Source organism: Fragaria vesca, linkage group LG7, assembly GCF_000184155.1.
Source record: "Fragaria vesca subsp. vesca linkage group LG7, FraVesHawaii_1.0, whole genome shotgun sequence".
In the NCBI taxonomy this organism is placed as follows: domain Eukaryota; kingdom Viridiplantae; phylum Streptophyta; class Magnoliopsida; order Rosales; family Rosaceae; genus Fragaria; species Fragaria vesca.
Window position 1 is genome coordinate 8,245,345 of NC_020497.1, and position 13,679 is coordinate 8,259,023.

At 38.2% G+C, this 13,679-nt stretch overlaps 3 protein-coding genes across 3 annotated transcripts; 1 reads left to right on the top strand and 2 right to left on the bottom strand.

The window, feature by feature from the left end:
• Positions 1 to 1,657: 1,657 nt before the first annotated feature.
• Positions 1,658 to 2,407, bottom strand: LOC101295379 (proteasome subunit beta type-4-like). The gene has a single exon (XM_004308465.1). It carries the CDS (start codon positions 2,405 to 2,407, stop codon positions 1,658 to 1,660), a length of 750 nt encoding a protein of 249 aa, XP_004308513.1.
• Positions 2,408 to 7,007: 4,600 nt separating this feature from the next.
• On the bottom strand, positions 7,008 to 8,678 carry LOC101295666. Its single transcript, XM_004308466.1, has one exon. It carries the CDS (start codon positions 8,676 to 8,678, stop codon positions 7,008 to 7,010), a length of 1,671 nt encoding a protein of 556 aa, XP_004308514.1.
• Positions 8,679 to 8,748: 70 nt separating this feature from the next.
• LOC101294596 (KH domain-containing protein At4g18375-like) lies at positions 8,749 to 12,042 on the top strand. Its single transcript, XM_004306952.1, has 9 exons — positions 8,749 to 9,015; positions 9,102 to 9,203; positions 9,414 to 9,635; positions 9,815 to 9,873; positions 9,982 to 10,079; positions 10,188 to 10,300; positions 10,476 to 10,538; positions 11,334 to 11,463; positions 11,721 to 12,042. Exons 1-8 carry the CDS (start codon positions 8,779 to 8,781, stop codon positions 11,445 to 11,447), a joined length of 1,008 nt encoding a protein of 335 aa, XP_004307000.1. The 5' UTR covers positions 8,749 to 8,778; the 3' UTR covers positions 11,448 to 11,463; positions 11,721 to 12,042.
• Positions 12,043 to 13,679: the final 1,637 nt, after the last annotated feature.

A 13,679-nucleotide genomic window follows, 5' to 3' on the forward strand; every position in this document is an offset into this window, starting at 1 on the left:
AAATTCATTTACTATTTCTTCACTGGAATTCACTGGAAATTGAAATGGAACTTCAATAACATACTCGCCAGCTCGCTCAAAATAGGCCTTAATGGAGTTCTTCGCCGCGCCATAAGCACACTGCAGTGTGATGACAGCATCCCCTTTCAAGATGAAGCTACCGCCATCGGTCAATAACATAATCCAAATCCATAATCTCAGATCTTCAAAACTCAACCAAACTCAAGTTCAATAAGGAGGTGAAGCAAAACTACAACAGGCTTGTTTACCTCGTCAAGATGCAGCTACCACCATCGGTCTCGATTGCAGCCGTGGCCGGAGTCAAAAAATTTTCTGGAGATGCCGAGAAACATTCGAGCTTCGATTCTCTTTCACTGGAGCTCGTCACGCCCAAAGCCACAGACATGACTGCGATGTTGAGAGGAAGCTATGTCCACTGGTACGACGCCGTGAGAAAGGGCGCGTCTCAGTCGCGCTTTTGGGGGTCGGGTTTTCAGATCCTCGAGACGCTCACCGATCGTAGAGAGACGAGAAGACAGAAGGGTATAAGCGTCAATAAAAAAATCTCAGATGCACTGTCATATCATTTAATAATTTTAGAGGTAACCATTTTATCATCTAATATGTTTTGGATCTTACTTTTTTATCATGTGGAACAATTAAAGATTTTTTTTATCATTTGTATTTGTAAATGGTAGTTTTGTATTATATGCCTATTAAAGTATTCATCCTCATCACAATGAATGTAATAAAACAGTAGGAATTTTCTTAGGTACCCAATTGTATGTGATACCCGGCCACATTTACTAAAATGACCACAAATTTGTTGTCAATAAGGTAAATTGAGTCATAACTTAGGTTATTTAGTTCTATTAAGGGTAATTACTCAACCTATGATGATATATCGGCTCCATGATTTGTAAATATGTAGAACAAATGTGGTCTGTAAATTCGTTGTCTGTATACAGACAAGTAAATTGTAACTTTCGCCTAGTTAGTTATAAATGGCGTATGGGATACATATGAGTACACAGACAACCGAAAAACATTATTAGATAACAGAAACATTATATTCAATAATATAACAGTCTCTGCAAATTAATTGTTAAGAGTTGTTTTCAACTACAGTGTGAAACTAGAATTTAATTTCCCAATTTACATACATCACACATAGGCCACGATTTGGCTAGCTAGGGTACGTTGATGATTAATTAATTTGATTTTCAGGTCATATTCTTTGATTCACACAATGTATTGGATGGTTAATTAATTTGATTTTCCAGGATTCACAATGTAGTTTGTGTATTGGGGACGGTAGCTCTGTTATTACCCAAATAAATGGAATTTATTTACCTTTATTTATGTTCAATTAAGTTTTAAAGATAAATGTATTGCTGATTTGCTGAGATGATTTTACAAAAGCCAGAAAGTCAAATAGCTAGAAAATGTGTTCTTATATTAAAGAGAATTCCATCCAACATGAAAACATACATGTAAATATTTTAACTGGGCTGTTGGAGTTGTTTTCTAATCACCACAGTAAACTTCTATAATCTTCGTTCATCTTGTCGGTATTGGCAAGAATACAGTGAGGTAAATATAATTCTAAGAAGGAATATAAAAAACCTATTCAAACTAGACCGGTTACTATCAGTTATCATGATCCTTGAGCACCTGCTGTTGGATTTTGGAAAGCAGAGAACCCCCAGAAAGTCTTCAAGGAGTAAGGCTGAGAGATTGTTACACCTTTTTCGGTGATGTTAGCTATCTGAAGCTTGTTTACAGCAGACCTATCACGATACAAAAGCACACGCATACATTTCTCCAGAAGCCTGACACCCTCTTCGAAACTCAAGTCCTCGCGCCATTCATCACGAAGAATAGGCCGTGCAAGGTGGTTTCCGAATCCAGTAGCGACATGATCATCCTCAAAGTTCACACCTATCATATTCACCAGTCCAAGGTATGTCTCACTCTTATCAACTCCAGGTTTCTTCTTCACTCCAGCAAGGACAAACGAGTTCCACAGCGGATTAAACTTGTTACGCCTGTTGTACATCACACAGCTCAAGTAGTTGTGGATCTCTTTAGGTCCCAAAGAGTTTCCATCATCACACATGCTGTCCTGCAAGGTGAGCTCATCAAGATAACGTAGCACCTCCTGGAAATCACTTATTTCTCCACTTGCACCGATGAGAGAATGCTTTCCGATAGGCTTCATTCGTTCGATGCTCTTGTATCGGAGGGTGGATCCATAGGAACCCCCCATATCTGCAGCCATCAAAACTCCATCTTTGTATTTGAGAGCCACAACAGACGTGCCAGTCACGTTAGGATTCAGTGTTCTCTGAGACTGAGAGGCTTCTGGGGAGTACAGTAGGCTGAGTTTCGCCTGGTTCGGTTCCATTGAGTTCATTTTTCTTTCGCAAGATTTCAGTGGACTGATGAGAGAATAGTTTATGGTCTATAGCCTCATCTGAGGCTTCATATATATAGAAACCATTGGGTTTGGTTGGTGTAGACTCAGACTCCGGTTTGCAAAAGAAATTCTTACCCGAATAGGAATATATAATCCACGTCGGAGTTGGTTTCTCCAACCTATCCAACATACGAAATATAAAGATTAATAAAATCCTAACAGGAGTGGGAACCGAGACAATTTTTGAGTGTCAAATTCAAAGCTTCATAGTTAAAAGCCAAGATAAAAAGCTCTATAGGTTTGATTAAAGCTGTGCTCAGTGCTCACTGGTTTGATCTTCTGGTTGCCCTAAAAATGAGCGTTTATTTTGATCTAGTACAGTCATCTGTAATTCCATATAAGAGTATGTTCCAAAAAAATTGGATACTAGGGTTGTCACGATAGGAAAAATTAAGGAACTAACATATCTCTTTTCTTAATCAGCCCCAACATCCTCCACTAAATCAGCATTGCAAAATTGCTAGATTATCCAAAAAAAAAAACCTACAGTTATAGTCCTAGTTCCTACTGTTCAAGTGGAATGTCAAAGAATGTCCAAAGACTATAAACGATACTCATGCCTTGCTACGGGATTGTGTTGCTACGGCCTACGAGATTTGTTGTCAACAAAATTTGTGTTCTACATATTGAAATAAGTACAACTTAAATATATGGTTACTGAAAATATTCCATTCTAAGAAATCAAAAGAAGGAAAAGCCAGAACTGTGGTATCATGTTCAGCTCATTGCTTGAAGAAATAGAAGAATCATAATTGATATGTCAACCGTTAAACAATATGTAACTCAAATTAGGACAAAATAAATTGTTTTTAAGCACTAAGCTTTCACAAATTATGAGTTCCTTTGGAGAGCCCCAAGCTACTTATTAATGTGGAATTTTCTTACCAACTTCTCAACTATCTGCAAGAGCAAGACAAAATGCTGAATCAATATGGTGCTTTTATCTACACATGTATACAAAACAATTGGACTTTTAGAGTGATATATGTTAGTTAAGTTTAACTAATCTATACATCTATACATAATGCAAGCCTAGTTAACCTGTATATGTTCACCTGTATTGAAAAGTATACTTTATAGTTTATAGCAATATGCAAGTCCAATGACATTTGCTCAGTTCTTTACTTCTCTGTGCCCATCATAAAGTATATGTATCCATAATGCAAGTCTAATCACATTTTGATCATCATTTCCTTTCTCTGCCAATTATAAAATATATGTAGCTATAATGCAAGTCTAGTTGATATTGTACCTTTATATCTGCACATATGCTAATAGGCAGGTGGCTACATTATACTGGAAGTTTAGCGCAATCAGTTGCCCATATTTATCCATAAACAAAGGCCACATTCCGTCAACTATAAAATCATTACATTCTTGATTTGAATTTAGTGGTGAGGTCGATCATGCAACCTTGAATCTCCATTGGACTGCATTCACAGACACAAACAGAATAGTGATATACTTGTAATAATCGTAGGTTCCAAATTATTGTGTTTTTATTTTTATTTTATTAAATGAACAGACGACAAAAATTATAAACCCTTAAAATAAAATTTAGGTAAAAGAGGAATCAGACCAGATGAAATATATACATTTTTTCATGCATGCTTCGATGTTTCATATGATGACAGTCATGACAGATATCAGTGATTAAGTCTTGTACACATCTCTAAGAACAATGCATGCATCAACAGACATAAACACAGTACTCACCAGTTCCCATGTAGTCAAATTTTTGCACAGATTAAAATCATACGTTAAACCTTCAAGCTCATTGGTTTTGGGATCTTTCTGTTTGCGCACATGAAAAATTCAGACAATACATGAGCCCTGGAATAACTATCATCAACGACATACAATAGCACACAATAAACAAGCAAACACATTCCAAATTCTTAGACCACAAAATGTGCAACATTGGCTTTTGTCTCCATTCTAACTTGCTAAGCAACTACACTACGAAAACTTGATTCTATATTTTGAAAATTTACCAGTTAACCACAAAGAAACCAAACACGGCAATTAGAGCATCCCCAACTACAGCCCTACATATCCCAAATAACCAAGAAACCAAATCAAGCAAATACTAAGTCTAAATTTAACATTTTAATTCGTTTAAAAGCAATGCGCATGTCATTGCATATGTCCATCAATCATGAACAACTCATAATAAAATATAAATCCTTAATGAACGCAATCAGGCTCAAAGATTGAAAAGAATTCAATTCAGATACTACCTTGCAAAAAACCCATTACCCTCTTTTGACATCAGTTAAAATAAAACGCAGAAAACCTGTCAAACTACTCAACCCTTGTACAGCTGTACTCCATCTCCTCTGTCATACCCAAAATTTGAACACAATTATATAAAAAACATGAGTTTCAAGACAACAACTCAATAGCAGAAGAGTTCCAATCCATGTTCAAGTCTGTAACTATGAGTTAAAATTTACCATAATACACTGCAACAAATTACCTTCTCTCTCTTTCATAATACCAGTAGCAATATGAAATGGTGTTAACCCCTCGGGCACCATGATCAAGAAGAAGCAATAAAACTCTGGGAATGAGAGAACACAAAGATAGTAAGGTAATTAAACGCATGCATCACTATATGTGTGTCAGATAGAAAGAGGGAGATTTGATTTGCACCTGTTGAGGATATATCAATCTGGACAATCTAAGGATCCAAGGAAGAGCAGTATTTCCATCTGCATCAGGTTTCCATTTCTTCCATGCTTAGCTCAACCTAACATGTTGACAAAGATATAAAGTGCCAATGTGTGATTGTGTGAACAGATGACTTGAGCCTTGAGGGTCCTTGACATCTATATTTGACTCCAGAAGCAGCTGAGTCAAAGAGGGTCACATATCATCAAATCATGGTCACATATCATAATAATGATCCCAAAGCTACAATGATGTAAAGTACTGGATATACTCATTGCACACTACAAATTTAAAAAACAGAGCTCTACAATACCAAATTCGTACCTATGCAACTACTATGCATATCTTTTTTCTAGCTACTTCTACTCATAAGCTACCAGTATGGAATAATTGGGTTTAAAGAACTGACCTAGAAAAAACAAAGTCGAAGAAAAAAGGTTATTTATAGACTAGTCTAAGACCCTGATATCTTCATATATATAAATCCAACAAATAAAATAAATTTCTTTTTATTCTATTTATTTTAATAATTTGAGTAATCACAACAAATAGCCAATGATTATAGTTAATTACAGATATTGGTATGAAAAATTGGGTGGCTCCACAATCAATGCACATGATTGACAACTATATGCATATTGAAAGAGTGAAGCCAGACAAAAGAATGACTCAGAAATACCTGTTCTTGCTTTGAACTTTAACATGAGAGCCTACTATCTTGTTTCTGGTACACATGAGGCATTGGAGTTGAGGCAACCTGCATCAAAATTTTGGTAAAGCAGAGTTAGAACATGAACCAAGTTTTCATCAGGTTCATGCTCATATTCCATCAGCCAAAATGAATTACACAAAACTTAAAACACCCAATAACTAAAATACAGTACAAATGTGCAGAGTGTCAAACACAAAGCACCCATTTTTATAACTACCAAAAACTAAACCTTCAGAAAAGAACCAAGCTAAAAGCAAACGCAGATCCAAACAACAGAAGCTATCACATTAGACAACTGCAATTCACTGATCTAACACAGCAGTGAAATGAAGAACAGCAGCAGAACCTTAATTTCAAAAATTGCAGCATAAATTCTGCAGATAACCAAGAGAAAAGAATAAAACATAACCTTTAGGTCCATGAAGTGATAAACTCACAGATCTCCACATAGTAGAATGCTATATACATACTGATTCCACATCTATAAATAATAAAGAGATACATTACCTGATCAGCAAAGCAAAGAATAAAAACCAATTTCTAACCATAACCAAAAACTAGTCACTGGTCAGCAGTAATACAACAATGGAGTCATATATCCACAGAACAATGATACTTCACTACAATATCATACAACATTATCACTTTCAAGTGTCACACTAAATGAACCTACCTCAATGACTTGAGGGAAAGAAGTAAATCGAGGCTGCACACCATTGTTCTTGATAAACAAACCATGATATACATATGTACACAAAAGAGAGATGATTTGTAGATAGAAAGGCCAGTATCAGAAATCATTTTGCTATAATAACTTGTATATAAAGCTCAAACTCGAACTTACTTTCAATGATGTTGGTCAATATCGGTTCACTTGCTTTATAAAGCATTGAAGTATTATGATAATAACAAAACCAACCATGACCACTGTGCTGAGAACTTGGAACATGAAGATCACATGAAAACTACAAGTCTGTGAGACTCTGACAATGGGCCAACAACAGTAGGTTAAACTCTTCACAGTATCCTGATGATATCACCATCATTACCACTCTGGAATTCCAAATCCAAAGGTAGGAATCATGTTATACATAGGTTATCTTTACAACAAGCAATGTCTTCAAGCAAGGCCCAATAAGAATTCTATATCAGGAAACACTCAAACCAATGTTTTGGAGCAGCTGGGTGGATTGTAAAAGCCTGTGCTACAAATCTCTTTTCACTGGTAGCAATCATGGTTGCAAAGGAATAACCTTCAGGGTGCAAACCTTTCTCTTGAAGCCATGCATAAAATCTGTATCTTGGCTTAATCCGGTTCTCCAAATCAAAACACAAAAATGCTGGAAAAACATTAAAGTACTTTAATGAGGACTTCATTTCACCGCAAAGAAAGATTATTTTCGCTTCAAGATATTCTGGGTTCTGATTCAGGATTTTCGGTGTTGTGCTTATAATCAAACACAGCTGTGAAAATTCAAGCCCTGCATTAAGAAGGATATCAAACCGCTTTTGTAACTCACAGCTTCTTCCATGTATGCGGGTCAAGACCTTTAGAGTCAAAGGGTTCTCTCCAAACCCAATGCTATGCATGAAATCCAATTTCTTCATTGCATGAACAGGAGTTCTACAAGATTGCAACTGCTCGAATCCACTACTAAATTCTTTCTTCACGTCATCTTCATCAGAATCACTAAGTACATAACTACCTAGCAATTGATGTTCATCCTTAATCCTAGTGAAGAACCACACATGAAGATCCAAAGCCCTCATCAAATGAGGTACATTAACCATTCTATTTCTCCCCATCACATACGAATATTTCCGACTGACTTCCTTCAACTCATTCTCATCCAATCCTAAATGTCTCAACAACCCCATAGTCGATATCACCGGCTTTTCCAGTTCAAGACTCAAAACTTCCGGTCTTTGAAGAATCAACAAACCTACATCCTCCTTCCTAACACCTAATCTACAAAAATAATTTACTTTCTCAACCAACACTTCTTCTGAGTGCTGAAGAAAAACATCTTTCTTCCTACCCAACAACTCTCCCACCTTCCCCTTTTCGACACCCAAATCATAAAACACCCTCACCATCCTACAAACCCCATACCAAGTATCCACATTTCCCTCAACACTATTCGCAATGTCAAACTCCACAAAAACCCTCTTCAAATCATCCAACAACCCCACAACCTCACCACTAAACTCCCCATCGACACGCAACAACATTGGGAAAGCCAAGCACATCCCCACAACCGAAAGATTACTCCACCCACACTCCTTAAACCCACTAAGCCTACCTTTCAACTCGTTACAACTCTCCCTAAATATACAATGCTCCTCCCTATACAACTTCCCCAACATGTTCCACGGAAACCCGAACGCACTGAGCACACAAGCGGCTTCCAGAACAGTCTGGTCCTCCGAGAGGAAGAACTTGTTGGTGGGTAAGAAATGAGAGAGCTGGGTGTGGTGAATGCCAATGCTTTCGAAGAAAAACTCGAATTCGTTAATGGGGTGGTACCTGAGGAAGCGCTGGAAGCTTCTGGAGAAGTTGGGGGCGGAGTAGGGGATGTTCTTGACGAGATTGGAGAGGGAGAAGAGGGAGTGGTTGCTGATGTGCTCGGCGTAGGTGTAGGGGAGGGACCGGGTGGTGTGGAGGTAGTCGGTGAGGACCTTCTGGGCTTGGTTGAGAGCTTCGGACTTGTACTTGGTGGGGACATTGGGGACTTTTGGGAGCCTTTTGGCGGTTGTGGCGGCAGTGGAGAAGTGGTGGGAGAGGAGGTTCAACAGGGTTTTGGGGAGGGACATGATTTAGGGGGCTTGCTTTTTTTTTTCTCATAAATTTTTGGGTTTTATGACAAACTAATGAGTTAAATGTACAAGAATAATAACTGAACGGAGAACTTAAATGGCGCAACCCGCCTCCGAACCCGCCCGCCTGCCCGCCACGAAGCGCCGCCGCGACCTCGATTTCTCCCCAGAATCCGCCCCAACGCGCCGGTGCAAGTCCCAATGCCATGACGTCATCTTCCGAGTCGTGGTCCCGTCCAGACAGATCGGCAAGGTCATCGGCAAAGAAGGCTGCCGCATACAGAAGATTCGTGAAGCCTCCAGGGCCTCCATCAAAATCGCCGACGCCGTCGCTGTATGTACATCTCTTTCTTTCATTCACAGCTTTCTTATTTCAATTCAAACCATTCTGTTTTTCTGATCAAACTATTTTTTTTGCAGAGAAATGAGGAGCGTGTGATTATAATAAGCTCGAAGGGTAGTGATGACGAAACAACTGATGCTGAAAATGCCCTGCAGCAAATAGCTGGCTTGATTCTAAAGGTGATGAGCTATTTCTGTTTTGATTTCTATGTTGTTTTGAGTATTGAACTTGAATCGGATTATCACAGCATTTCGTATCGATAGCTGAATGATTTTGTATTACAAAAGGTATGAAGTGCTAGAATATGGGGTGCATTTGTTTCCAAAGTTGTGGTAAATGATTGTATATGGAGACGAGATGACCGATTCTTGAATGGATGTTGTGGACAGGATGGTGAGAATGGTAGTGAGGCGGCAAAAGTGGGTGCAGGACATGTGGCTGCGAATGCGATAAGACTTTTGATTGCCGGCTCCCAAGCAGGTTCTTTAATTGGGATGTCTGGTCAGAATATTGAGAAATTGAGGAACTCTTCTGGGGCCACAATCACAGTCCTTGCTCCGAGTCAGTTGCCTCTGTGTGCATCTGCTCATGAATCTGATAGAGTGGTACAGGTCAGTTAGTATCTTGAAACTAGAATGGTGATGGCTATATGTCCTCGATGTTATTTCAGACTGTTGGTACTATTAATGACTTGGCTTGTTATATCTTGCAAAACCTGTAGATGGGTTCTGTATCAAATACGGTGTTAGATATTAGAATTGCTGATACTTGACATTCTTTTCATATTCAGATATCAGGTGATGTCCCTGCTGTTCAGAAAGGTTTGGAGGAGATCGGTTGTCATATAAGGTTTACACTGAATTTTTTTTTACGTAGTGTCCAAACTTTTCTTGATTGTGTTTACATCTCTTGTCAGTTTTGGCAAGATACTCAGTTTTGTTTTTCCTCTCTTCTTAGAGAAAACCCGCCTAAGCAAGTGATTTCTCTCAGCCCCGCCTATAACTATACAGCAATTTGGCCACCTCAAGTTCAACCCTACATAGACCCAACTTCAGGTTATTTAGTCTTATCCATATAATAAAAACCTAACATTATGAATGCCACATTATGCGGCTCTATCAAGTTTTAATTTTATCTTATCTTTAGGACAACCAATTTTGCAGCTGAATATATTACTGTCGAGATGATGATATCTGAAACAATGGTTGGTGGGCTGATCGGCAGATGCGGCTCCAACATTTCAAGGATTAGAAATGAGACTGGCGCAATGATCAAGGTGGCCTTATTCTTTAAGCTTTGCTAATCGTAGTCTGCGGTTTAACGTGTCCTTTTAAGATCTTACCACAACTATATGACATAATTCGCATATGTACCGCTCAATCTTTTAGTTTTCCAGTGAATGTTTGCCTGTATGGTTATTATTCCAAATAGTGTGGGTTTATGTTTTGTAGGTTTATGGTGGGAAAGGTGAAGAAAAGCATAGGCAAATTCAGTTTTGTGGTAATTCCCAGCAGGTATGTCTACATTTTTGTTTTCGTTTAAGTTATTTTTTTTTAAAAGAAAAACACACACACGCACAATTGCTAGGTATATAGACATTCAAGGCTAGATTTAAGACAATTTCAGTACATAGTTACTTTTTGAATTGCAACTGTCCATGGGCATCTCAATTGATGCACTTTATGTTTTGGTGTAAGTTTGCGGAACTTAACTAAATACTACTCTAGGTAGCCCAGTTATAAAGTGACTGCACAACTCATGCTCTCTATTCTAGCAAGTAGGGAATATTTTAAGAGATTGAATATACATGAGAAAGTTAAATTACAAAATGGAACTTTGAATTTATAAAATAGAATAGGGAAGCACTCTTCCCACTAAATGTAAGGGCCCAAAAATAGTCTGTTGTAATAGTCATGTGTAAGTTCGTTGGAGCGTCGTTTTCTCAACATCGTCCCTAAATTGCTAAGGAACATGAATAGGTAGTCTGTCGGAGTTGTTAAGATGAGAGTCCTTGAATTGTAGTTTGATTCTTAGTTGATTGGTGTACTTGAGTATATGAATAGATGTATAATAAATTTAGTTTTATCCAGTAACCTTACACATATCAATGGAACTTGGAAGTTGAACATTATTTTGAAATATACTGGAACTACATTGCTATTTCTGAAAATTGACATGCATTTGGTATCTTTAAAATCTCATATTGCATTTTCTTGAAACAAGCATATTGTACTTTACTTCATTTTATTATATATGAATCTTCTGGACATTAAGGTTCTTATTTTCTCAAGATTTTGTTTGCTTACCAGGTGGTATTGGCAAAGCAGCGGGTTGATGAATATATTTACTCTCAGCTGATACAACAAGCTGGTGCTCAACAGACAGCGAAATCTTCATGCATTGATGCTTCCCAACTTGTTTAGTTACTTGTTCTGCCATGTAAGTACGTAACGTGAGATTTGCCCATAACCTCTACGGTGTTAATTAGGCTAACTAACCAACAGGCCACATCACCAAATTGTTATCTTGATCTTTTGATTTGCTAGTCATTCATTACGATTGGATTTACTTGATTGAGCAAGTTAATTTGGTGTGATCGTGAAAAGTGTAATTAGCATCTTCTTTTTTCTAATTTCATTTTTGTGTGTGCAACATATTTCTCCCATTTTAAAGCTAATTAGATGCTCTAACCCCAGGTAACAGTAATGGTGAAGTGGAATATTGATGTTGTACCACCATTTTGACATTCAACACCAAAGAAATGCAGATCCTTTTAACTACTGAATTTAGTTCTTCATTAGTGTATTTATGAATGTGAGCATTGCAGTTGGTGTTCCGGGGTCTTTCGACATTTGGCTATATGCTGCAATTGTTTGTAATGGTTGTGTTTTAGGCTTTGGAAGATAATTAGAGATAGTGAATGTTTACATGCAGAAAGCAGAGAATTATTTGGAACTTCACAAGATAGGTTTGTGTATGGATTGTTTTACGACTTAAGATGTGGTTTGATGTGTGAGCTTTAAACTCCATGCCTTGATTTGGAAGTCAGGTTGTATGAAAGAGCAATTTACTTGGTAAATTGGCTCTGGGCAGTTTGCCAATAAAGATGTTCATCATATTATTGTTAAGATGTAATCTACTAACTTGTTGGGGATTGTCAAAGTACTTGTTAAACCGAGTTCTGCTTAAGTTTAATAATTGATATGTTTGCAATCCTAGCTGAAGACCTAATAAATCAAAGCCCCCTTTCTGTGGTTGACACCAATATCTCTCTTAACTTTCCTCTCTACCTTCCCTCTACACAACTTATCTCTCCCTCCTCCCCTCTCATGCCGGATCTGGAGTTGGATCTGGATCTTAGGATTGAGGGAGGCCTAAATTACCAGCGTTTCTTTTCCGTTTGTTCCCCATGCTTCTGGTATGGCTTCTATCCTTTTCGGATTCTTCCCACCTGCCAGAACATGTATATATGCTCTGTGCGGCTCCTTTGTGCTCGAATCAAAACCAGTTCTGCTCGTTACTTCACCCGGGGTGACGCTACAAGAGTTTGAATTGTTTGTCTCGGGTTGGAACAAATTACTATACTTCATCCACGTCTGCGGATCAATCGATATTATTTTACAAATTCTACGAACAAAGAGTGCATGTTTCTTCGATCTCTATGTGGTTCTCACTTCATTTATGTTCGACTAGTTTTTTTTATTGAATTTGAAGCTGAAGATGTTCTCCGATTGAAGAAGGTTTGGGTTACATGTTCTTTAAATTTACGTGAGACTTGTCTATTGGCCTCTCTCTGTTTTATTTTTTTTAGGTGAACTAAAGACAATTTTGTCACGCTGCAATTGAAAGCAGTCAAGAAGTTAAATGGTAGTACTCACTAATGATACATAGAAATAGACATACTCATTGTAAAATTAAAAACGTAGAGATAGCGAAAATAGACACACATGCTGAGAGGCGCATGAGGCATACAATGTGCTTAAAATCCTAATGAAATGAACTTATTGTAATAGAAAAACTAGAAAAATAAAAATAGCAGCCTAAAGCCCAAAATAGAACTAAATCTAAACCCAAACCCAAAATAGTTGACCTAACCCAGCTTTCCTTCCTAGTTGCAAGCAAGACATGAAAGAAAAGCCGACTATCGTTCCCGTTGTGAAATGCTGCTGCCGAGTCCCGCAGCCGCAAACACACCACGGGAAGAAAACCTCCATCTTCGCCACGAACACAGGGTCCAGCTACACCTCCTCCATACCAAAACTCCGCCCTTGAAAAACAAAAATGGAGATTTTACGCCGTCACCGCCGTTCGGGAAGATGGAATCAGATTTATTCCTCAAGCCGGTTTTCATGATGTCATACCTCCAACCTGATCTGAAAAACCACGATGATCAAAAGCTGTTTAGAACCTTTGACCAATTACCTCTCAAAGCAATGGGTTGCCGACGTATCCTTCATCCGGCAGCAAAGTCAAACGGCATTAACGCGATCAAAAGACTCGCCTAACCTTAGACCGCCACTGGATAAGGGTGCATGGGATTCATGGTTGGCTGCTAACTTAGAGAGAGAGAGAGAGAGAGAGAGAGAGAGAGAGAGAGAGAGAGAGAGAGAGAGAGAGAGAGAGAGAGACGACGACGACGACGACGACGACGACGA

Coding starts and splice junctions, on each gene's coding strand:
- LOC101295379 (XM_004308465.1), bottom strand. CDS start 2,407: ATGGAACCGAACCAGGCGAAACTCAGCCTACTGTACTCCCCAGAAGCC.
- LOC101295666 (XM_004308466.1), bottom strand. CDS start 8,678: ATGTCCCTCCCCAAAACCCTGTTGAACCTCCTCTCCCACCACTTCTCC.
- LOC101294596 (XM_004306952.1), top strand. CDS start 8,779: ATGGCGCAACCCGCCTCCGAACCCGCCCGCCTGCCCGCCACGAAGCGC. Junction 9,874..9,981: donor GAGATCGGTTGTCATATAAG/GTTTACACTGAA, acceptor CTCTCTTCTTAG/AGAAAACCCGCCTAAGCAAG. Junction 10,301..10,475: donor AGACTGGCGCAATGATCAAG/GTGGCCTTATTC, acceptor TATGTTTTGTAG/GTTTATGGTGGGAAAGGTGA.